We start from the raw sequence: 25,720 nt of genomic DNA on the forward strand, positions 1-25,720 counted from the left end.
TAACCAACCAAAAAGAAAATTTCAAATTGTGATAGAATGCCATTTTCTGAGCAAGTGGGCTCAAGAAAAACTAAAATAACAACAACAAAAAAACCAATCCAGGCTTCTATATAGGAAGAAGAAGTGTTGTTTTTTGTAGCCCACTTTCCACTACCCAAAGGAGCCTCGAAGTGGCTTATAATCACCTTCCTTTCCCCAAAACAGACACCCTGTAAGGTGGGTGGGGCTGAGAGTTCTGACAAGACTGCTCACTGAGAACAGCAATATCAGGAAATATCACAAAGCCACTTTTCTGGCTGCATGTGGAGGATCAGGGAATCAAACCCAGCTTACCAGAGTAAAAGCTGCTGCTCTTAACCACTATACCAAGGAGAAGGCAAAAAACCTCCCTAGAATTGCTAGTCATTCTGACTTGCAGGGAAAATTCACTGTTTAAGTGATCAGTCAAACTCTGTGCGATGTAAGAGTCTTTCTGACAAGTGTCTTCAGAGAGAATGGGAAGGGGGTACAAGTTCATGCTGTAAAGAAACTTAAAAATCATAGGAAAGGAGGAAAATTCCCTTCACCCCAGTTATCTTCAAGAGAAGCACTATACTAGACAATCACAAGAGTTGCTTCTAAATTTGTGGAGTCCAGACTTCCTCATCTCAGACTCCAGCATTTCAGAAACACTGTATGTTCTATCATACCTAGACAATTGCTTGCATAAGCCTTTATCTGCCATTGCTTTTCAACAGGCGTTCCTTCAGGGCCTCGCAATGTGATCTCCATCGTCAATGAAACATCGATTATACTAGAATGGCATCCACCTCGGGAGACAGGTGGACGTGATGATGTGTCCTACAACATTGTTTGCAAGAAGTGTCGCTCTGATCGCCGTAGCTGCTCCCGCTGTGACGACAATGTGGAGTTTGTGCCAAGGCAGCTGGGCCTCACGGAAACCCGGGTCTTCATCAGCAATCTGTGGGCCCACACGCCATATACCTTTGAAATCCAAGCAGTCAATGGTGTCTCCAACAAAAGCCCTTTCCCACCACAGCACGTCTCAGTGAACATCACCACCAACCAAGCTGGTAAGTCCTCTAGTAGTAGTTTCAGAATTGCTTCCAGGTGCTTTTCTTCCTGACGTGGAAGACTCCAGGAAAGAGACGAGGAGAGCTGGTTTGCCCTTGCCTGCCTTTGGATAGCAACCCTGAACTTCACTGGTAGTCTCCCATCCAAGTACTAACCAGGGATGATAAAGTTTAGCTTCCAAGATCTGGCTAGATCTTGTCATCCAGGCCAGGGTGTTGCTGACCGTACCTCTTGCCACATGATTCTGTCCCTAGACACAGTCCCCCAAGTGTTCATGGAGAAAAGGAGAGCCTGATATTGGGAAATTAATATTGTTTTTCTTAAAGCATTCAAAGGGCTTAACATACATACATTCTCTCAAGAGTCCTTTTAGTAACCGAGCAAAGCATTACACTATTACGACAGTTTTATATTGGAACAGTAAAAAGAAGCACAACGATAATTGCTGGCTGAGGTGAGATTTGAACTGGCGATTCTGTGCTTGTAGTTAAAGCTCTGTTAACCTCTACATCAGGATTAGTCAACCTGTGGTTCTCCAGATGTTCATGGACTACAATTCCCACGAGCCCCTGCCAGCAAATGCTGGCAGGGGCTCGTGGGAATTGTAGTCCATGAACATCTGGAGGACCACAGGTTGATTATCCCTGCTCTACATTATACCAACTCCATTGCAGCGGGTTTCTTGTCCAGGAATTCAGGCGCGAGTAGGAATGTTTGGAAGGAGTAGGCAAATCCATGTGAATGACAGCAATTGAAAAGAGTTACTTAATAGCAGCTTTTACTAAAGGAGAATCATGGCCAGCAGTGATATCCTTCCAGTGCTCCTCCACTGTTGCTCTTTGCACAGAGAAATGAGTTTTCTAACAGCGTGTTAATGCTGATCTTCCTTAAAGCCCCCTCCCAAAGATCTGCTAAGCTCGCAGATAAAATACAGCATTTTAAAAGTCACTATTAGAATTAAATAGCCTCATAAATATGGACAGTGCTGGCATTTACCCTGCAGACTTATAGTGAAAATAGAACTTTGGACAGGTTTGCTCTATGCCTCATCTTTGGTAGATTCTCCTAAGAATGCAGAGTCAGGATTGATGTCAGGCTCAATCTTAAGTGCATTCTCAATGCCACTGGACAATCCAGCCAAGCCAGGCTACCTAACCAGCTCTGCAAGAAGTATAAGTGGAGGGGGAGGGATTATGTGAGTATCCCCAGTGAAGGCACAAGCACTGTTCAGTAAGAGCTCGTGCCAATCACACAGCCACGGTCATTAAATAACAAGGATACTTGAAAAGATCAGGCTCTGGCTGTGTGCAGGCAAAAATGTAAACAGACTGAAGCACTAATCCAGTGGCACCTTTAAGATCAACAATTTTTATTTCAAGGTAAAAGCTTTCGTGTGCATGCACATTTCTTCAGATACATTGAAATGAAAGTTGCCAGTCCATACATATAGGGGAGCAGCAAATTAGTGTACAGCATAATAAGGTTGTTTGACTACCCACGGCTACCCACCTGAGGCTTAAGCACCGTTCTGCGTGAGCGAGATCTTCTGCAACAACTAGTGGTTTCCTTCTTGTCTTACAGTGTTTGCATATCTTATGGAAACATAAAAATAGCTTGGGTTATGCTCTGTGCAAGTGTCCATCATGAGGATGCTTTATTTTCCTATTTCTGCTTGCACAGGGATCCTAGCACATGCCGAAATCTGCAAGATGCAAGCCAGAACGGGGTGCACAACTTTACTGTTATTGCACAGTAATATTGCACAGTATTGTATCATACAGAAAGGGCCTTAATGCCACTGCTGAGCTTGTGAAAACAGTTACAAATAGTACTCTAGAGAATATTCATACCCCAAGCCAAAATCTAGTGTCTTGAGGTGAAAAAAGCATCCCATTTTTTTTAAACCCTGTTTCTGTTGACAGAAGACATTATTTCACAATATTTTAACACCCGGAGCCTGAAAGCATATATTCACATGAGGCAGAAAACATTTGGTATTTATAATTTGCTAGCTCTCCTTGTCATTTTGGCAGTGAAGTAAATATTTGCCAGGTTATCATAAGGGTCATTGGTTTATCAGGAAGAGCTGTATCTCTCCAAACCACTTTAAATGCTTCCCTGGATCCTTGTTTTCTTAGCAAAACAAACAAACAAAAACCCCTAACACAAACAGAGGTTGGGGTAAAAGAGTATCCCAATGGCAAAACAAGTTGATTTCTAGGTTTGTTTTACACTTAAAGTGCTCTTTTTATTTACAGAAAGGAAAACAGTAAATGTTAAGTGATTGTATTTTGGGGGCACCATTTATTATCAGACAGTGATAGTGTCCTCAGTTCTATAGCCTTTTTCTTCTGCCAAAAAAAGTGCAAATGGGGTGGAAACTCACTCCTGATGACATAATCTCCTTGGAACCTTCTGCCTTCTCTTTATCTTTTCTGCACAGGTTTATGTTTAATAACCAGGAGTAATCCTGGATAAATTATTCCTGAAATATAGAGGTGATATAGTGGAGCTTGAGTGGGTAGGCCAGATGGCAATGGATCAGTAAAGTACATGTACTATATGTGTAGCTAAGTGGATAGTGGGGAAGTCCTGGCAACCAGGTGGTGACCCTGTCCTCAAACTTAATGAAAGGGGGAAAAATGACATGTGACAGGAACAATAGAGGGCAATCTGTTTGGCTTGGCTACAGCAAAGAGATGGTAATTTCTGCTTTGTATGATACATATAAAATGGGAAGTCTTTGTAAAATCCACTCCCCTGAGAGAATTCACAACAAAAACACGGCACAGATATTTTAGCATCTCATCTCGGAGGAATAAGCATTCTGTCAGGCTGTCATGTTAGGTTTGCGCTTGGATGTCACTTCCATCTCTAACCAAGTATAGTGCCACCTGTATCTGTGCCCTTTTGTATGTTTTGCCTGCTTGCTCCTCCTTCCTTCTTGCCATTTAGTCATTTACCCACTTGCCTGTCTGCTCCTCAATCCATCTGTAGCTACCTCCCTTTGGAAAGCAAAGGACCTCAACATGAACAGGTCAAACACCCCAATGATCTATTGTCTAGGCTTGCTTGCATCCCCCAGAGCCCCATCTACCCTTCCTCTTCCCATTCTCCTCCTTGTGCCAGAGACTCTTTGCTTTGTTATTCTTTGAATGGGGTTTCATTGGCTTCTTTTGTGCCTGCCTGTCAGCCATTCTGTTCTCCATCTGTCCATCCACTCACCTTTCTCCTTCCCTCTTTCCTTCATGAAGTCATACCATATTGAGATATGCTTAGTGATTATCCAAGGTATGCTTTTGGTGCCTTAAGATGCTAGTGTTATTTGGGAGAGCAGAAAGATGGAATAAAAATTGGGTGGTTAATACAAGTGTTAACATTTATTAGTTATTTAAGCAGACTGGAATGGGGTGCTGAGTGCTAGAGGCATTTAAAGGGAGGCAAATGAGAATGCACAGGCAGAATAGATCATGCCAATTTTTTACAGCTTCAGACACCAATGCTTAAGAGTTTCATTTTGTTGGTCTCTCTTTTTTGTTTTGTTGCTGACCTAAAAATGCAATATATCTCCAACTGCAAGAGCCACTGACTGGACAGACAATAACTGGGGGGGAGGGGACGACATGTTATTACAGACAGCTGTACCTCCATAGATTGACTTTCAATGAGAGTGTGCATTCAAGATCTGCATGGGGCTTTATTAAAATCATGCAGGAGAGAGAGAGAGAGAGGAGAAAAAGCAGACAGCCTGTAACGACAAATGATGGAGAAAATTGTGTGCTTGGAGTTCATGGAAAAAATAGTATTTGTGTCAATTCTTTTCTCTTTAATTAGCCTAATTAAGCATTTTTAACAGAAACAAACTTGGATGCCTTTCTCAGGTTCATAAGAATTGATCAGTATCCTTATCTTAACCATCTGTCTGCCCATTCACCCAGCCATCCATCTCCACATTATTTTTTACTTTCATCCCTCTGTAACAGCTATCTCCTCCATCTGTCCGTCTTGCCATCCAAATACCTCTCCTCCCATTGAGTTTCCAGTTAATTGCTTGGATGTTCAGCACTCCCTTCAGTTCTTCATCTTTTGTGGATGAACTGAGCCTGGGTGCCTCTTTTAAAGGGTCCTGAGAACTTCTGCAACAATCACAAATTTGCCTATTTGCCTTGGAAGGGCATTGCTGTGTGAAATGGTGGTGACTGAACCTTTTCCCAGAATGTATAGACAAGTACAAGCTTTTTGCAATTGTAGTTGTAAATGAACTCAGTAGGCCTGGGCCTGGGCCTGGCTTGTCCGCTTTTCTTTTTCTTTTTTTGGGGTGGGGGGTTCTTTCATTTTTCTCTGTCTGTTGGCCTGCTTGCTATGGAGGCCGCTCTCACTAAGCCTGTAATGCCCGCTGGAAAAGGCATCCAAGCTGGAAAAGGTCATTTTTCTCACTGCCTTGATGTTTTGCAATAATCTTCTGGGTGAATGAGCACTGGTCACACTCCTTACCATTAAAGCCAATCCCTACTTTTGATTTTTGCTAAAAAGGCTTGCAATGCATTTCAGTGCTTTTACATATCAGTCTTGCATAGGCCTTGGATGGGATTTTCCAAGATGCTCGGTACTGACCTAATTCTGCCTTTGTGGCAGACATATTTGTATTCATTGCACGGGACTCATTCATATCTTTAAAACTCATGGAATTCATAAGCATTTGCCTCCGTGGCAAAAGTGGGGCAGCTTTGAAGAGGTATCCACAGTCTCCCCCACACACAAACACATACATACAACATTATGTTGTCTGCTGTTGACATACCTCTGTGAACAGGCAGATTTCCAGCTGCAAACCTCTTTTTGATCTAGGTGGAAAGAATCATCTTGTAAGGAGTGGGAACCTGGCTTACTTGCAAATTTCACTCTTGCCCACCAAACCCAGCTGGTCTCAATTATTACTAGCACTATTGGAACACACACACACACACACACACACATGCAAATTCACCAGCATATGTAAAGTTAAGCGAATTATGCATGCCCACAATATTAAACACTTCCAGTCATGCTGCTAGGTTACACACAATGGTCTGGAAGTACTTTCTGATTGTTGTTTTCTGATTCATTACAGTAAAGGGAAGTTCAGCCATGGAACATTTATAATGAACAGTTATATATGAAGTGAGGGTTACAGTGAGAGTATCCTGCCTTTTCCAGGACTAGGAAAGAATAATATTTGAATGCATTGTGTTTGTATTTGACAACAAGCAAACATGACTGTGGGCAGCCCAGTTCTGAGGGCAACTGTGGCAGAAGCTACCAGCTGCTGTCATAATAGCAGCAGTAGTGGTCAGACCTCTATGAACGCTCTGCAAGTGGGAAAAAATCATGGGCCCCTCTACAAGGTGCAGACGGCAGAGTGAGGTTGCTGAGTCCACAGCAATCCCACCAGCACCCACCAACCAGGTAGTAGTGCTTAGTAATATTCCTCTGAGTAACACACACAGGCACAGCCTGCCACCTCCTGCCAATGTTCCCCTGCCCTGCCACCACTCCCACCCCCCACTGAGCACCAGAGGATAGAGAGGAAAGACCCAGTAACGGTGCAACCCCGGAAGAGGCTTGTGGCCTGAGTGTCCCTCCCCCAGGCCACAGGAGAAGAGCACCCCCATGGTGGGCAAGGTGACTGCCTGTTCTATTGGAAAGGGTCCAGCTGGCAGAAGAAATGTTGCCTATACACAACCCTTCCTGTCCCAAGCCACCCAGCTCCTCCCCCAAAACAATTGTAAAAGAAGGAAGAAAAAGAAGCTAGGCTTGCATCCATAGCTCTCACACCCATAGCTCTCACTCACAGCAGCCTAACTATTGGGTCAAGAAGGCAGAGGCAAAGAAGCCAAGCCATGAGGCATTTGGTTCACCACTGCAGAATTGATGCCATCAAGAACCATATAGAGCCAGGCAGAGAACACTGCAAAGGTAGGCTTGTTTTGGTGTAAAGGCACTTGGGGGTAGTATGGGCTGGTTTGAGGAAGGGTTGCGGCTCTGCTTGGCATGCAAAAGGATCCAGGTTCAAACCCTGGCATCTCCAATTAAAAAGAACAAGGAATAGGTGATGTGAAAGTCTTCTGCCTGGAAAGCCACGGCCAGTCTGAGAAGATAGGATTTACCTTGATGGTCTGATTCAGTATGAGGCAATCTCACAGGTTCATGTGTTTCATTCCCCACATGGACAGAGGCTAGAAGCAGGCAGATGTCTTGGAACTGATGGGTAGTCCTAGGCAGTTGTCGTTTTGGCTGAGGCACCCCATCACAATCTCTACTTGCCTTGACCTTGTGCTCCATTTACCCTGAACACCCCCCCCCCTTATGTACAGCACTACCAACCTGCATGGTTTGTCGGATGCTATCAGTGCTGTGTGACAGTATGGGAGTATGAGCCTTGGTAGGGTAGACACATCTCCTCTTGGACCACCCCCAACCCCTTTCCTCCCTGAGTATGTGAATGAGGACTGAAGAGGGGTAGCCTTGTCAGTCTGTTGAGGTAGTTAGCTGCCAGGCATGAAAGCATATTATGAAGGACATCTCATCAATCTTTGAGGTGCCATGGGACTGTGTCATATCTGGAAGCTAAACAAAACAGAGGTCCAATGGTACCCTGAAGATGGAAAACAGTGATCCCAACGTGAGTTTCCCTGAAGGAGGGCACACCCACTCAGATGTGGCCATTCTGGGAAGCACTATGAAGAAATCTGAGGGGGCAGACTGTGGCATGCTGTGAGGGGATGGGAGGGAGGAGTCAGGCTCATCCAGTGGACAACAGGCAGACGGGGACAGGTCTGTCAATTACTTCAGCCTTTGTCAGGGAACAAACAACAAGGTATTCACTACAGTCCATCAGGCTGCTCTGGAAGCCATGGGGAGATGGGCTCCCCGGTCTCGGTAAGCCTGTGATTAGTTTCCTGACCACAATCCATCACTGGATTGTGTTGTCAGTTTTATTTCATATAGATTATTTTATCTGTTGCTGTCTAGTGGTCTTCAGTCTTTCCAGAGGGAATGTAGGACAATCTCTAAACTGCAAGCATGTACCAGGGACCTGAGTTATGACCTTACCATGAGGTTTCACGCCTCGTGCCTGTGGCGCATCAGAGGGCTGAGAGGCAGGGGGGCCGGGCAGGGATGTGTCGGATGACGGGAAGAGGGAGAAAGCAAGAGAGGGCTGTTCCGGAAGAGGGCGGGGCTAGCCTGCCCTTACTCTCTACCACTGAGTGACCTTACCTCACCTTTGCTGGCTTCTCAAAGGACACTAGCAGCAGTTCCTTGCTGAAAGCGGGGGAAAGCAAAGGGTTAAATGTCAATGCAAAGAAACAAAACCTTTTGCTTTGCATTTTTAAGAATGTCTGCCTTTATGACCTGAGGAATATCAGTCTATTGGCCATGTTTGCTACTTGACAGACTAAAATCTAAAATATTACCCGCCCCCTCTGTGTATTGAATTGCTAAGTTAGCTGCTCATTCCAGAAATGGTCCTCTCATTAGTCTGTTGACACAGATTGCAGCTGTGAGTCTGATGGACAGGGCCTAAAATCCTGTTATAATCAGCTAAAGATTTCTGTCCCTTTCCTGTGAAAGGCTCTGAGACTTAAACTATAAGATGTAATTTCACCTGCCATGTAAGAGGAAGTGTAATTTCATGCTGTTATAGTGGGGTAGCTTTGTGTGTCTCTTGTAACAAAATTAATAGGAGTCTAGAGGCACCATAGAGGCTAGCAAGATTTTGTTCCAGAATAAGCTATTGTGGACTAAAACCCATTTGTGAAGTGGGCAATAGTCCACAAAAAATTGCAATGGAATAGGATTTTTTTAGTCTTTAAGGGTCACAAGGTTGGTGTTGAATTTTGAATACAATGTTCACGGCTATGCAGTTGAAATCTAATGTTTCTCTGTTCTTCTAGGTATAAAGCATTCTAGATCAAGTCTGATCAAGGTCCTCTGTGATATCATAAGCACTGAACTGATAACTAACTGACAACTTGGGGAGAGGGGAGATGGCATCAGAGGGTCATTACACATAGCCCAACAGTTCTTACTTTCTTGCAAATATAGCACAAGCACACAGTGACCATAGTGTTGTATCAAGGCAAGCAGGCAGAAAGATCAGCAACTTAGGAGGAGATTATATAAAGATAGTGATTAACTTACTTGTAAATAATTGTGTTTAGTGCTGGGACATAAATTGGTTTCTCCTGGAAGAGGGAACTGCAGGCTCATGGCCCAGTCATACTGATGGGACTGTAGCTAATCATATATACCCTCAGTACATTGCAAAATCAAATAATCTTGAGTAGTTGCCGGTATTAGAAAAATAGAACATCTGGTTTCAAGCCAGAAGTGCTGGGGAATGGGTTACTTTTAAGCATTCTCAATGTCTAACTTACTGTTACAAATAGATTATAACAGCCATTGCCCATGGGAGTGATTTTTCAAGTTGTTTGTATGATTTAGAAGCTTAACAGCCCAGTCCTCAATGAAGTTAAACCAGAACACTTGGATTTGAGATGGCATAGTCAGCTGGCTTCTGTCGGACTTCACTAAGATTAAATTAGTTTAAATGCAAATGCTCTGATTTAGAAGAAGAAGGGTTGGTTCTTACATGCTACTTTTCCCAACAGAAGGAGTCTCAGAGCGGCTTACAATTGCCTTCCCTTTCCTCTTCCCACAACAGAACCCTGTGAGGTGGGTGAGGCTGAGAGAGCCCTGATATCACTGCTCAGTCAGAACAGCTTTATCAATGCTGTGGCAAGCCCAAGGTCACCTAGCTGGCTGCATGTGGGGGAGCAAGGAATGAAACCCAGGTCACTAGATTAGAAGTCCGCACTAACCACTATACCAAGCTGACTCTCTACACCAAGCTCGCACAGGAGCTGCTGAAATCTTCAAATGCTGATTTTGGAAATGTCCATGGAGCACTCTAAAGCATCATGATAAGGAATCTACGGCACAATGGCATCTCGGCTTCTGGTTTCGAAGGTGAAGGCAAAAGGATATATGTCAGGGACAGTTATTTCCAAGTGCCAGCTTCTGATCTGTATCCTGCATGAATCAAAAAGGAAATGCTGGGGACAGAAGTCAGAGGTGATCTTGTTCTGCCAATGTGCCATAGAAGCTGTGACAGAAGCCATCTACTCCATCAGTTCTTAATCAGTTCTCAAGGGCCCAAAATCAGTTCTTAAGGTCCCAGCAATAAGAGTTCTTGGACACTATGCTAGGAAATACTCGACATCTTAGGTGTAGGTTTACAGTTCCATTTTAGATTAGTTTACTCAGGTCTGGGCAATGGGGCTTACTCCCAGGAAAGTGTTCTTAAGGTTGCACTGCTAGGCTGTTAAACTGGGAAGTCGCCAAAGTGATGGATTTGTTATACACATCGTCACCTCAAATTTCACTCAGGTAGCAGTCTCTACTTGTGGTGCGCATGTGTTTAAGCAAAGCAAGCGTTAAGCAAAGCAAGTGAAAACACAGCAGTAGGGCACTGTGACAAAGCTTCCCAGGAAATGTTTTTAGCCCCATCTTATAGGATTCTATACACAACCCTAGTGTTAGTATGGTAAGAAAATACCTTCCTCCTGATTCCCGTTTCTGACTGTGCATCTGTGCGGTTTTGAAAAGCCATTATCTGTTCAGTGTAATTCTTTTGCTCTGTGCAACGATGCTGGGCAATTCATCTGAATGAGCAAGGATGAGGAGGCCTCAGTACCACCGCCCGTCCACCTGCGCACCACTTCGGTGCCGATCGTCTTTGCAGCATTATCCATGTTAAGCAGGCAGGAGCACCAGGGGGGGGCTGTGAATGTGGCAATTAACAAAACAGCAATCAAGCTAAGTGTTTAATTTTGGAAAATTATCATCTTCTCTGAGCGGATGTAGAAAGATTTAAAAAAAAAACAACACCAGGATTAAATGTGCTGTGTAAACAAAGGCAATGCTGGACTGTCAACATCACCCGCTGGAAAGAAGCAGCGGCATCTCACTAAGTGAATTCCGGAACACCTCCTGGCTGCCTGACCCAAAGCAGACAGAGCGGCACAACAATAAGGCCATTTTCAAATTGCCTTTGGATTCCATCTTAGGAACTGGTGCTAATGGGTTTTTTCCTGTCTTTTCAGTCACGCCCGTTTTAGTGACTGGTTGCGAGCAGAATTCATTTACCTGTGCATACACACCCGCTTGTATTTGGTTGGCAAAGTGAGGTTGAGCCTCTTTTGAGAAAAACTGCTTTCTTCCATTTTCTATCCCCTTCATTGCACTTCTGAATCTCTGTGGTGCACTGTTAAAATGCCCATCATTCTTCCTACAGTGCGACTCCCCTCCTGCCCTTTTTTGCCATGTGATCTTTCTCAGACTGTTTTTTAATGTTCTAAGTTGAGCACTATAGCGCTGAACCACTATAGCTCTTGATTGTTTTAGAGGAGAAAAAGAATAAGAGTTGGTTCTTATATGCCGCTTTTCTCTACCTGAAGGAGTCTCAAAGTGGCTTACAATCTCCTTCCCTTTCCTCTCCGCATAACAGACACCCTGTGAGGTAAGTGAGGCTGAGAGAGCCCTGGTATCACTGCCCAGTCAGAACAGTTTTATCAGTGCTGTGGCGAGCCCAAGGTCACCCAGCTGGTTGCACGTGGGGGAGTGCAGAATAGAACCCAGCATGCCAGATTAGAAGTCTGCACTCCTAACCACTACACCAAGCTGGCTCCATTGAGATGCCTGGACTCCACTGAGTCAATGGGGTCAAGGCATCTCAATGGTGCCCCTATAGCACTGATGAATAGCATCCTGTCTAAAATGATAATGTTTTAAAAATAATTGTTTAAATATGACTAATTTGGTCCACAGTCAAAATAAATCCTATAATTTTATTATAATAATTAGTGTTTTCAATATTATGAAGTTTAACTCAGTGGTCAAATATGCCATTAGGCCTGTTGTGACAATGTAAGATTTTTACAAGATTTCTGCTTGCTCATTTTTTCTAGCCAGTATCTATTTAATTCATTTGCAGAACTGAAGCTGCCTTACAGCATGGATAAAATGCATAAAGTAAAATAGATTAAAAACCTAAAACTTAAATTTTCAATTCACAACTCAGATCTACTAGTAAAGTTTTTGGTAGCATAAGGCATAGCATGCGCTCTCTCCCTTTCTCTTTCCATATGTATTTCCATATGTAAAGCGGTGGTTTAGGTCGAGTTCAGCCAAATGCCTGGCACAGGAGCTCCCTTTTGCAGGCCCTGTAGAACTGTTCGGGTTCTGTCAGAGCCCTGATCTCCTCTGGGAGCTCATTCAACCAGGTGGGGGCCAGGATGGAGAAAGCTCTGGCCCTGGTTGAAGTCAAGTGGGCTTTCTTGGGGCCAGGGACCACCAGGAGGTTGGAGGTGATAGATTGCAAGGTTCTTTGAGGAGTGTAGGTGGAGAGGAGCTTCCTCAGGTATACTGGGCCTAGACCACATGTGGCCTTAAAGGTGATTACCAAAACCTTAAGCCTGATCCGGAATTCAACCAGAAGCCAGCTCAGCTGCTGGAGGATGGGCTGGATGTGGGAACTCCAAGGTGTTGCTGTGAGGACCCTGGCAGCTGCGTTCTGGACCAGTTGTAGTTTCCAGATCAAGGATATAGTATTATCACCAAATATGACGTTTCTGGGATGACCCTGCTGTGTGTACTGATCTAGGCTCAGATAGATAATGGAGTTGTTGAATTCCTAATGCAAGCATCCCTAACATGATGTGTTCCTAACATGTTGTTCCTAACATGGGTGCTCCTAACACTGGTGCCCTTCCTGGTGTCTACCAAGTGTTTTTAGAACATTTTCAAAGTTGTTGCCTAGCAGGGCTTCTGATTGGCTATTAGAGATTTGATTGCCTGTATAGATTTTTCAGAAGCTGTTTCTGCCGCAACTACCACCACAGAAAAATATTTTCCTTCTAAAAGGCATCCTGTTAAAAAGATCTTTTGTCTGAAATGTTGAAAAGTTACCTGCAGCCCTCTCCTATCCCTGCTACTCTCCTGATTGGGGGAAAAGGGTTTAATCAGGGTGGGAGGGGGGATAAATACTGTGGGAGTCAGATCCTCAGTGTGCATGATGGTTTTAGACCTGAGAGCTTTTTATCTTTCTTTTTTGGTCTTTCCACCTAAATGGCTGCATACGGTCAGTGGAATGGGAGCACAGCTAATATGCTGGCAGGCTTCATTTACTCATGTAATGCCGTACTGCACTCAGGTGTTTGGCTTCTATGCCTGAAGAACTCTTCTTGATGAGGATGAATCAATCTGCATCCATGTATTCACTCGCTAATGTATAATGACAAAAGCAAGTTTGAAATTAAAAGAGGGGGAAGGCATTCCTTCTAGAAAAGATATGTTCAAACCATTAATTTCATACCAAATCAGAAAATTATCATTCTCCAGGACCAGCAGCCAGTAGTATTGCATCTCTGACAAGGTTGGCTCAAGCATCTTAGATCCATTTAGATCAGTGATTCCAACTGGAATCGGTTATCATCAGCATCCCTTTCACTTGTACAGCACATTGCTCTCTACTGGTGAAGAGGCAATTGACTGTCAGTAAATAGCACTGCTTTGTGCACCATTAAATTAACAGGCTGGCACCACTACTCACCAGGGACCCTGGAGACGCGGAGGCCCAAAGACACGTGTGGAGCAGAGCGTTTAGGAGACTCTGAGGATTAGTCTCTGCAGAGCCCTCGCCACATGCTTCAGTGGGCTTTAAAATGCCACACTTTGATGTCTCAGGAGGACCAGCCAGGAAATTAACTTGTTTAATGAAGCGCGAGTTATATTGCCTTGGTTCTGTGTGGACCCCCCAGCAGGGATTCAGAAATAAATGCAGGAGGCAGATTCAGAGGGGACGTCAGTAATTCTCTAGGCATCTGACTCCGAGCAAGACACAATCCATTCTAGCGCGCATTGTAAGAACAGAGTTGGCCCAGGTTTTCAGCTTAAATCAGACAGTAGTATCATGTCCATTGTCTTCCAAAGACTCATTAGAGTCAGGAACACAACCTAAAACTGAAACCTCAAGCGCAACAGGTCAAACTTAAAGAAGATCCTTCCATGGATCCCTGAACAGATCCCTGAGCAGTTGCCAGGTCCCTGGCAGGGATAGGGAAACTTATGAAGAGAAAGGTCTAGATCTCGTTGTCAGTGTTGCACAGGAAATGATATCATCACGCAAGCAATGTCTGGGCAACACTCCTGTATTTGGGCAAAAACTATGGTAAAACTGGCTTCTACCATAGATTTTTTGCTCAAAAACCAGAGCACCACCTGAATGTTGCTAATATGATTATGTCATTTCCTGTGTGACACCAGCAGCAAGGCCTAGTCCTTCTGATAAGTCCCCCCCCCCACACACACACACATACTGACCTGCTGTTTTGGTGGTGGGGACCCAAGTCTGCACTGGGAGGTCTGGTAGCCCTAAGATTAATACCGGTAGAGGCAGTCAGGTGCTTTGGACTGAAATTATTGGTTTACCAGACCACACACACACACACACACACACAGATGAACAAGGCATCCGTGGTCCAAACTTGCACTTTTAATTGTGCCTGGGCAAAAATGGAAATCCAGCTGATATAATGGCGGAATTATGAGCAGAATATCGTTGCGTTCATCACCATGCAGTCAATCCAGCACAGCACAAATTGTCATCAGGATTTTGATTGGTTAAAATGTGTTATACCAGCCAGAAGTGGGGCAGGAGAGATGGGTCCTTCATTCGGTCATCTTCTGCAGAGGTTGGAGATGCTCCACCAGATTGTCTGCAAAAATGTGTTCAGATTTGTACCATCTCAGGATAGCTTCCTTCTCCTTTTTTTTAAATATCTGCTACTTCAACAATGATCCCCTCATAAATGACCCTGGTTGCATATTCTCTGTGACATGGGTATAGTTCTTGTATTGTCTGGCAAAATGTATAGAGGTATACATTTTATGGAAATTTTAAAGCCACCAAGCAAGGAGTAAGGATTTTTGGAAATGGAAAATGGGGTGGAAATTTGACATATGTGCTATATAAACTTTATCAAAACTAAACTTATTTTATTGATTTAAGGGCATAAAATGTATAATTTATGCTTTTGTTAACATATAATATTGTATCGGCAAACCTAGGGAATTGAAATATATGTAAGCTCAACAGGAGAGAGAGAGAGCTGCAAAGTGCTGCTTTATATTCTACCAAAGAACTTACCCCCTCCACACACACATACTCTTTTTCCTTTCACTATGGGGTGTACATGTTTAGGGAGTTCATTTTCCAGTGTCGATTTTCAGTGAATTTCGAGTGACTCCAAGATAGTATATCCTACATTAAAGTAGCATCCACTCCCTTCCTATTCAGGGCTGCTGAGAGCCTCCACAGACCCCCCATACAAATGTTCTCACTGCATACCAACCAGAACCCATCCAAATACCATAAAACAAGTCACACAAACTAAAGCTTTATTCCAGGAATGCATAGGGTGAGTAGGTCTGCTGAATTTAGTCTTGCTGTCAGCAGCTTTTCTTCCATTTAGTACAAGTTGCTTCCTTTGAATCTTTTGAAGATCAGTTCAGCCAACTGATTTGCCATGCATGAGTTGAATAGATCCATGCAGAGACCTCCATGTAGTATAGTGGTCATATGGTGGCTCCCCTCCCCATGCTCTCATCAAAGAATTTAATTCATTTTTGCGGTGCTGCTGAAAAGTTATTGAAATCTATTATTGCATCAGGGAGCAACATGTAGAGATTGACGTATGAATTTGACACAAATTAAAGCAGTCACGCATACATTACCCCAGCAAATGCCAAATTGTACACATGAATCCTTTCAGAGTTTCCTCATCATTTTTGGTTGTGTGAATGGTCACAGAAAGCACGCTATAACTCTTACCTTGTGAAGAATTGTGCAGAGTCACTAGGAATTAGTTCCTTTTTGTGAAACACTTTTGCCTCTGTAAAATTAGGGCCATGTCTTGGCCACATTTCAAGAGCAGGCTCATGGACATTAGAAGTCAAAATGCAACTTCTGCTGTTTGCTCCATCTTGAAAACATTGTGGGCAGTAGGGTCTCCTTCCTCTATTGGCTGCAGATTTTTCCAAGAGAGGGGGAGGATTGTGTTGACCACAGTGCTGCAGATGGCCTCCTTTAAAACTACTGCCACTGCCATTTTAAATGAAGCAGTCCATAGCACTGCACCCACTGCTATTCTCCCCATTTCTCTTGGAAAACATTTTCCCAGGAGACGGGGGAAGACCAGGCTACAGTGTACACTGTGGATCATGGTCATTGGCTTTGAAAAGAAGCAATCCACAGCAGGTTATCCAGCACCAACACCCACACCCACACCCACCCACAAGAGCCTTGCCAAAGTTGGAGAAAGGATCACTATTTTGCAGCAAAAGTTAATTTTGTATAAGGGAGCAATGAGCTTTGTCCCCCAAGGGTCACTTCTCTCTATGAAAAATGGACCCCCTGCAACTTCAGCAGAGTCCTAAGGGAGCTGCTGTCCTCATTCAAGAACCACAAGATGGGATGCTCTGCTGTGTCACAGCCAGTGTTGCCATCTCTGAACTTGCTTATTCATTCTGCAGATGGGCCTGTATTGCTTCCCTTTGATAAAGAGTCCCCAGGAATGTTAAACTCTAATTAAAAATAACTAGCTTTTAAAATATTAAAACTTTATTATTTACATACTGTTCCCATTTCATTTCTCTTGCTGCAATAATGGTTTCCAAACAGCAATTAAATAAGGGGAAGCTTTATCACCACAGTGAAGGGAGGAGTGCTTTACTGTGAACATTGGGGCCATGGTGTATTGCTTCCTGTTAAATAGAATCGCTAGAGGAAAACAATTTTCTTGTAACTCAACCTTTTTAGTGGCCAGTGACATTAAATTTGGGACAGGTATGTCAGAAAGTCGAGATAGCTGAAAACGTTAACATGACTATGATTGCCTGCTGAAGTTATCTTGATTGAGCTGCCTCACTTACATGTGAGGTGAACATCTGGTTGGATTGCCTAGATAATTTCTGCCAAAATGTGTTGTGAGTACTGTGCCAAGGAGCTTTGTGCCAACACAGTAGACATGCACACTATAAGACCCAGGTGTGCCTTGGCAAGAAGTCACAATTTTGTGTTGCTGCTTGCAAGTGCTTTTGCATTTGCATAGTCATGGAACGAAATCTTCTGCTGTCAGAGAAGAGTCATGTGTCCCTTTTGGTCCTAGTTGGCTTGTTAGTTGCCAAGGACAGGGTCACTCATTGTTCATTCCTTCTTTACACAATTTATTTATCATTATTTATTGCATGGCAGAGTTACACACAGGAAGCATGTAATGATATAAAATGCAAAACCAACAGGTATGCAGACAGACTGGGCAATCCTCCTAAATACTAACATCTACATTTTCAGTCTGCTCAATCTCAGCTGAGAAGAGCTCCATCACATCACACTAGAAAGCATGATGTTCATGTTCCTGTGACAGATGGAAAATAGCTTGGCAGGCTACACCACTATCACACGGGTCCTGGTATTTTGCCTCATTTGAACAACTGGTCTGCTCAACTGCCAACACCTGTTTGTATTCTATTAGCCATCTTCCATACTTTATGTGGCAAGTTGCACCCTGTGAGCCTCTAGTTGTTTATCATGTTATAGATATTGGCTTGAACTGATTTCACCCATGTTTGCAACCATTCACTCCCTAGGTCAAAATTTTGTGAGTGCAGGGTTTGTGCAGAACTTATTGCTGGGTATTAGGAGATTAGTCTGGAAGTTCACTTCAACCATGTCTTTGTGGAAGGGCAATTCTCTTTTTCCAGTGATCTTTCTATATTCATGAAGAAGAGCATCTTTCCTCCAGAGATGCGGGAGAGCAATGTGGCACAGCGTTGACAGCCCATAGGTCAGAATGGGTTCTAATAGTTCTCATTGTTGTATTGAGTTGGACATCAAGTTTATGGACATGGGATTTGTTGCATGACACTGAAGCACTGTGGTTCACTGTGCTATACAACAACCACAAAGCTGAACATCTAAGTGTTGTAGCTGATGCTCCCCAAGTTGTACCACATAATTTTTGGAGAACATTGTTTTGTGTGCATATTTTCACTGCTACATTGTTAAGATGGTGTTTGTAGCTCAAGGTCCTTATCACTTGTGCAGCTGAATTCATTCTCTAGATGTAGAGGATATTTATTTACAACATTTATTACCCACCTTTCTGCCAGCCATGAAGATAGTTTCAAGTGGGTAGCTGTGTTGGACTCAAACTTTTTTCTGCCTGCTGCAACTCAAGACAGCTTGCAATGGAAACATATAAAACACATAAACAATTGATGTGTTACTTTCAACACTTGTACAGCTGACTGTGTGAATGAAATCTCACATTTCTCGCTTTCTTACAACTAGATGTATGCACAAACATACAGGCTGTACTTAACATTCATGGTAACATGTGAACGAGGTTTTTAAAAATGGGGTTACTTGACCATGGCCAGACGTACTGTAATCATATCTAACCTGCACTTTTACAATGTGCTCAGTATGCAGCAGTCGATTCAGAGGCTTCAACTAATTCAAAATCAGCCAGCAAGATTATGATTGGGTGTTGCTTGTGACCAGGCTATTTGAAGGACTGCTTAGTCCCATATGAACCTCCCTAATTACAGCAGCATCATATGAAGCACTCCTCCATGTGCTGCCATTATCCCCTCCCCCCCCCAAAAAAAGAGGTGGCTACTCAAGACAGGGCTTTTTCTATGGTGGCACCTTGTTTATGCATCTCCTCTGTTTGGCTGCTACGAAGTATGCTAATTCTTGCATGCCAGTGAAAGGCATATTTGGGTTTTTTAAATATATTATGTTTTCAAAAGTGATTTTAATATGCCATTGTTGTTTATATTGTTTTAATTGTCTGTAAACTGCCTCAGATATGTTTGCTGAATGAAGCAGGCTAGAAATTATTTAACAAACATTGTTTCTGAGGGCTCAAACAGACAGGCAAATATTGTGCGTCTTGTTTCATTAATAAAATGCAAATTGTCATCTTATGCTTCCCCAGGGCCTCAGGGGCAGGCAGGGAATGGTGAGGGTATGCAACCTTTTCCACAGCCATTCAGTTTTGCTGTTTGCACTGGAAACCCTGGTTTGCTGTTAGAATCTTAAAAAGCAGGGCCAAGGAAACAACCCAGTTTCAAATAGCAAAATAGACTGGAGGGTGAAGGCGTAATAATCTTCTCCTGTCTGTGCATAGTTTTGAGGAAAATTGAGGCCACAAACCTGAAAATTTAATTCTTATGAAATCGGTAAATGGGTAACCACATCCACCGCATCTGATGCACTGTTCTTTGTCTGTACAAAATTCATGTGCCAACACTCCTCTGTGATTTCTCTCTCTCAAACTGAAGCAGTGTAAGGGGAGTGCATGCTGTATTTTCTTTAAATTTTTACATGCATTATTCTTCTAATAAAAATAGTTCCCATGTAAAGCTTTGAATTTGTTTTAATATATAATATCTAAAACATATGATTATTCTCCCAATCAACTATTTCAGTTCAAGCATTTGTTACCATTGGAGCATAAAATAAACATGCTAAATTAAATCACATTTTATTCAGGATAGTGAAAGAGGATAATTTTCTGGAAAATATTCTGATTCTCATCCCCCCCCCCCCCCAATAAAAAACTCATATCACTGAATCTGGAGGGAATACTTGCAGCAGAGAAAGTAGCTCCTGCGTGAATCCGTGAGGTTTAATGATTAAGAGTGGAGGACTCCAATCTGATTCCTCACTCTTCCACATGAAGCCAGCTGGGTGACCTTGGACCAGTCACAGTTCACTCAGAACTCTCTTGACCCCGCCATCCTCATAAGGTGCCTTTTGGTAGAGGAAATTCTTCTTTTTCTGAGCCATTTCTGGTGCAAACTTATATGCATCTTTCAGGGATTCATACTAAGAAGTTGGCCCTAATCATTCCCACAGTTATGGCCCATGACAGTAATTCCTATTGTTTTGGATGAAATTGGCCAAAATACACAGAAGTCAGATAGAGTTATTCAACTTCAACCCAATTTTCCCTTTAGTATGTTGCAGCTAATGGAAAAATTCAATATATATTTTAAAATTTCTATGAGCTAGTAGAAAGAACTGAAATCTGTTACCATGCTTGGCTTTTCGTTATGAGACATTTTGCGCTTTTTTGTTAGTAAAAGTAGAGGGGCAGAAGGCCAAAAGAGAATGGTAGGAGAGAGGAAGCAGGTGACGTCCGGGGGGAGGGAAGGACTAAACTGGGTCCAAAAAGTCTGGCAAAATGGGAAGAGAAGCAATAGCGCACCAAAAGGTGCTGCGGGAGAAAGCAGTAAGGCAGGGGTAGTCAACCTGTGGTCCTCCAGATGTCCATGGACTACAATTCCCATGAGCCCCCTGCCAGCATTTGCTGGCAGGGGCTCATGGGAATTGTAGTCCATGGACATCTGGAGGACCACAGGTTGACTACCCCTGCTGTAAGGCAACGTGGAGACAGGCATTACTAGTACCATGGTGTGAATACAGAAGATATGAAGGGAAAAGATGGGGAACGCATTCCACACAGAATAAAGAAAAAGGATCAAGGGCAGAAGAGTGAAATTAATCCAGACCTTGGGGTGGGATTGAAAGAGGCAGTGGTAGAAAAAGGATTCAGGCAGCATTGGTAAATTTCGGCTGAGTGGAAAAAAGCAGGGGAAGCGGGAATGAGTGATAGGCAGGATGGATGGTCAAAAGTGAGCAATCTAGAGCAGAGTTTCTGAAAATATGTTCAGCTGCTGTAAGAAATGATAGTTCAGCTGTGAAGAAAGCCTCCATCAAAAAAGGCTTAGAAGGACACAGGTTTGACAGAGCAGTGGGAGGTAAGAGGAAACTAGGATATTCTTGTGTCTTAGATTGAAAGTCAAAATAATTCTGCTCCCTCCCCCCTTTTTTTTTATCTAAACTGGAGCTCATTCTTTAAAACACGCACATTGGGATTGGAGGCAAGTAAATGATATCTGCCTAGAAACTGTTGTTTGAAGCAGCTGTTCTTTATTATTTTTGATAGTGAAACCACTCCTTGTAGGCAGACTGGGAATAGAATCAGATAGGTCCTGGTGGGCCAGTGGAGCTGTATGTCCTGCTTGTTATTGATTTAAAACCACTAGCCATGGAGAGAAGCCTTCCAGGCAGGAAATCCAGCAGGAATGTATCCTGTGTAATCATTTCTGAGAGGCATGGAAAGTAAAGTATGTTCTTGTGCCACTTTGGCTCAACTAAGCGGGATTTCTGCAGGAGACACTGCTTCTCAAAGTCCATTTAGGAACTCTGACAATAACTACCATTTCTCCTGCCTACCAATGACTTACTAGTCTGTGTTGTGGTAATTTCAGTTGTAGGTTTGGCACCAGTTTATAAGGAAATCGGAGCATTGTCTTATTGTTGTAGTATGGAAATAAATGATCTTGTTTGGCTGTTTTGTAGAGTTGTATTATTTTATGTAATATTCATTCTCCTCCCTCACTGCCCCCTTCTTCCCCCTACTCCTACCCCAGTGTTTTGTTTTGACCAGAGTATTCTTACCCCTTTTTTCCTGAGTTAATTTTCACTTTTCTTGCACTTCCTGTTCCCTCCTTTCTCCATAGCTCCCTCCACCGTTCCCATCATGCACCAGGTAAGTGCCACCATGAGGAGCATCACACTGTCGTGGCCCCAGCCAGAACAACCCAATGGCATCATCCTGGACTATGAGATCCGTTACTATGAGAAGGTGAGCCGGATCTGCATCCCCGAGATTAGCAGCACTATGGGCTCAAGACCAGCCACCGTAAGCCTGAATGTATTTGAGGGAAGGGAACTGGGCGGGGCTATGCCTTGGGGGTCTGAAGCTCATTGCCCTTTTCCATTGTGTTGTAGAATGTTTAGTACTGGCTTGATTCCAATGGGGAGGCACCCAATGATTGCAATAAGATTTGAGCCAGGCACTTTCCTTAGCAAAGAGTCCAAGTGTTTCCCAAAATCTATACCAATTAAACTTTGAACACTGAGGTGGGTAAGATGGAGTTAGTTACTCTTTTTATTGACTTTCTCTGATCCCAGTTAAATTGCATTGCCATACAGATTTATCACCCCACAGGATTCTTCTTGTGCATCCTACAAGACATTTCCCCCCACCGCATATTGAGTGTGCATTCTGTCAAAGTAGAATCCTCAGCTACTGCTGTCTCCTGTAGACTGGTTCATTCAGAGTTCTGTACTATCTAGCCATATTGTAGAGCCCAGAACACAATTCCCTTGGGAGATTTATTATACAGTGGGGCTTAACTCCATGCCTGTCACTATATCCAACTCTTGCTGCCAGGGAATCCAGGCCCCCACCTTGTCTGTCCTCTTTAGTCCTGTTTCTTTTTGATTACCTGACTCCTAGAGTTGTGGCAGAGGGGGAACTTCCTGTTCCAAACTTCACTCAATCTTTTCTGCCATGTTGTTTTAGAAGATGTTGAAAATAACAGTTAACTGAAGCCAGGGACTCCCCATTGGTTCCTGCTTGCCTGCTGTGTGTACTTGTTTCATTTCCTCATATTTGTGCATTATTGTTTCTGGCCGTCAATAGCTTGCTAGGAGCGGCAGCCTGCAGACAGAGGTAGCGCTAGTGACATATAGCAAACACTTTGTCAGCTCTGATCGACTCTCCTGTGTCTGTAATACCTTCCTAAAGCCAGAGATGACTCCTGTTTTATTATCTTGTAAGAATTTGGTAGATTGAACCCAACATAGACTTCAGTAGGTGAGGCCAAGAGCTAGTTCTGCCCGTGACTCCCCGGGGTACAGGGTTAGTGACAGCAAATGCCAGATTTCAAGAAGGAAGATTCAGTTGCAATGCGGCTGTACAGACTTGCTTGGCTGATGTGCCCACACAGCTACGTGAAGCCAGCAGGAGGCACTTCTTTGCCATCTCACATTTGTATTAATCCTTAGTTTCCAAAATATCTGATTGGGGGAGATACGGCATGTATGGAATATGGAAATACCAACTTACATATAATATAGCAAGGGATGCTAATGGTAGCCAGAAAAACTGACGTTAAAAATGGATGCATACGGGGAACTGTACTGCAGTTGCCTGTGGTTTGTTGGTACTCTCTGCGATGCCGGACGAACTTAAACATCAGGGAGTCCTAAATCCAAGCAGTGGGTGCCATGGCAACCTTGGACAACTGACTGTTGCCTTCAGTTTTCTGCCTGTCAAATAGTTGTTTGGGAATTGAAGTATAAGAAATGAAGTACAAGGGAAAAAACATGGCTAGAGGGGCATTGTTTCTTCAGGCTTTCTTGTCTCACAGACAATAGACTGTGGTGGCTCATATGCCTGATGCAGCCTTCGTTCTGTCAGAACCTTGGAGTGGGCTGTTGTAACTGGAGGTTTATTTACAGTCCCCCTCCCTTATCACAGCGGAGCTGAGGTGAGGAACGGAGAGTGAAAGGACCATTTGATGACATGTTAAATAGGCTTTGGGTAGGCAGCTCATTGCACCATTTTCAAGAGAGGGATAGAACATTTGCTAATGAAATGATAAACTATTTCAAGCACAAATACCCTTTCATACCCCTAATGAATATCTGACTTCTTAGACTGAAATAACCCCTGCCCCTTTCCATTTTTGTTACTGTATCCTGACTTGATATACAGTGCAGTGTAGGCTGAATGAAAAACCATGGCTGTGAGAGTGTTGTTGGAAAGGCTGTATTTACAGGCCACAGGGCCAATTCACACATGCATTTGATCAGCTCAATAGCTCGTCATTTGATGACTGACAGCCCAATGCGTGAACTGCATCCTGTGAAAAATACCGTCTTGGGATGTTAGGCGATATGAAAGCTCAGTCCGCTGCATTTCATTTGTGATGGCTGTTTCACACACGCATGTCATCACTTTGGCATTGTATCATCTCAAGTGGTAAACTTCTGTATGTGAATTTGTGTCCAGCGCTGCTCCTGCTGCCCTTTAGGGAAGGTGGCAGGCCAGCAAGAATCTGTACACCCTGAATACTGAACTTGTTACCCTGCAACTAAAAGCCTTTCTATACCATCCTGTTTTTGTATGCCAGCAGTGCAGTCCTGATCAGAGTCCATGGGCTTAGCAGAGTGCAAGTCTGTTTAGGATCATACTGTACTTTTGTTCCTCCTTTGTTGTAGGCAGTATACATTTTCACTCTAGGGGGCACTTTGGTTGCAGGGATGTCACATTTTCTGAACACTCAAGATGCAATCCCCCAGCCAAAACATTCAGTGCTGTTGCAATTGCAACGTGGAATGTGGCTGTGCAAGTACCTCGGGCATCTGTTGGCAACCTTTCATGATACAATCAAGCAAATGTGACATAACTCTTCTCCTCAGAGGCTGAGCCTACATTTGGTGGATTATTATTTTTTATTCTTCATCAATATTTGGAGAACTACTGCTCCCCCATAGACCCCCAGAACAAAAATGCTTACCCAGTCATTGTTTTAATGTGGCATATAGCAGCAGGCCTAACCATTTGCTGCTGTGTTTCTTTTCAGTAACACTCTTTGTCTTGTTTTTAATAGTTTGGAGATCTGAAGCTTTCCTTTGTGTTCATTTATCCGTGTTTATTTTTTGAAAGGGCAGCTTTCAACCTGATTAACTTCTTTTTTGATTACATGTGAAGGTTACATCATACGATTGTTACAGGGGAAAAAAACATTCTGGAGTATTGCAGAGGTACTGTTAGATTTTGCATAAAAGCCCCCAACTCCACAAACCCTTTCTTCCCTTTCGCCAATATGTAATCTTTGCAATACTTAATAGGTCAGGGGTAGTCAAACTGCGGCCCTCCAGATGGCCATGGACTACAATTCCCATGAGCCCCTACCAGCGTTCTCTGGAATAGGTAATGAAATACCCCTGGAATAGGTAATGAAACAGTGTAGTTACCAATCATCATGTCCCTCCACCTCAGGCATCCAGCTATACAGGAAGCTTGCAAAAAGAACCTCACTTGCATGTTCACCAAAAGGAATGCATCATTGTTTTGCATTGCCACTGCAACTTGAATGAGTGATGGAAACAGCGTTTGTTTCCTTCCTTTTCATTAATAGTTTGTCTTTATTTGCTTTATTTTATCCCTGAAGGACCACAGTGAGTACAACTCCTCCATGGCCAAGAGCCAGACAAACACGGCACGGATCGATGGGCTGCGGCCAGGGATGGTGTATGTGGTCCAGGTGCGGGCTCGGACAGTGGCTGGCTACGGGAAATACAGTGGGAAAATGTGCTTCCAAACTCTGACGGATGGTGAGTATGAGAGAGAAGAGATGGAAAAGTGGGGGGTGGAAGCTGATTGAGAGAAGGAAGGAGGTTGCACTTTTCCCTCAAATCTCCAAGCTGTAATTGGATTAAATCAACTTGTCTCTCCAAACCCTCACCTCCCCGTGGGGTAGCGTGGCGAGAGCCAGGTGATTTACAGAGATGTTTGATTAATTGCCAGCTGGAGGACTAATCTGGTTGAAATCTCCTATCTATGTTTTCTCCCTGAGCATCTAAGTGATTATTTTGAAAATGTGTTGCTTTCTG

General features: G+C 43.4%; 1 protein-coding gene across 3 annotated transcripts in view; it reads left to right on the top strand.

Moving 5' to 3' along the window:
* The window catches only part of EPHB1 (EPH receptor B1), a 416,704-nt gene that overhangs the window by 321,479 nt on the left and 69,505 nt on the right, over positions 1 to 25,720 (top strand). For 2 of the 3 annotated variants that reach the window (XM_077349124.1, XM_077349122.1), the window contains exons 5-7: positions 738 to 1,073; positions 21,772 to 21,953; positions 25,279 to 25,441. In XM_077349124.1, the coding sequence (XP_077205239.1) occupies positions 738 to 1,073; positions 21,772 to 21,953; positions 25,279 to 25,441 (681 nt within the window). The remainder of the gene's footprint in view (positions 1 to 737; positions 1,074 to 21,771; positions 21,954 to 25,278; positions 25,442 to 25,720) is intronic. The other variant, XM_077349123.1, reaches the window with a different exon arrangement.

The sequence above is a fragment of the Paroedura picta genome, chromosome 8, assembly GCF_049243985.1.
Source record: "Paroedura picta isolate Pp20150507F chromosome 8, Ppicta_v3.0, whole genome shotgun sequence".
Classification (NCBI taxonomy): Eukaryota; Metazoa; Chordata; class Lepidosauria; order Squamata; family Gekkonidae; genus Paroedura; species Paroedura picta.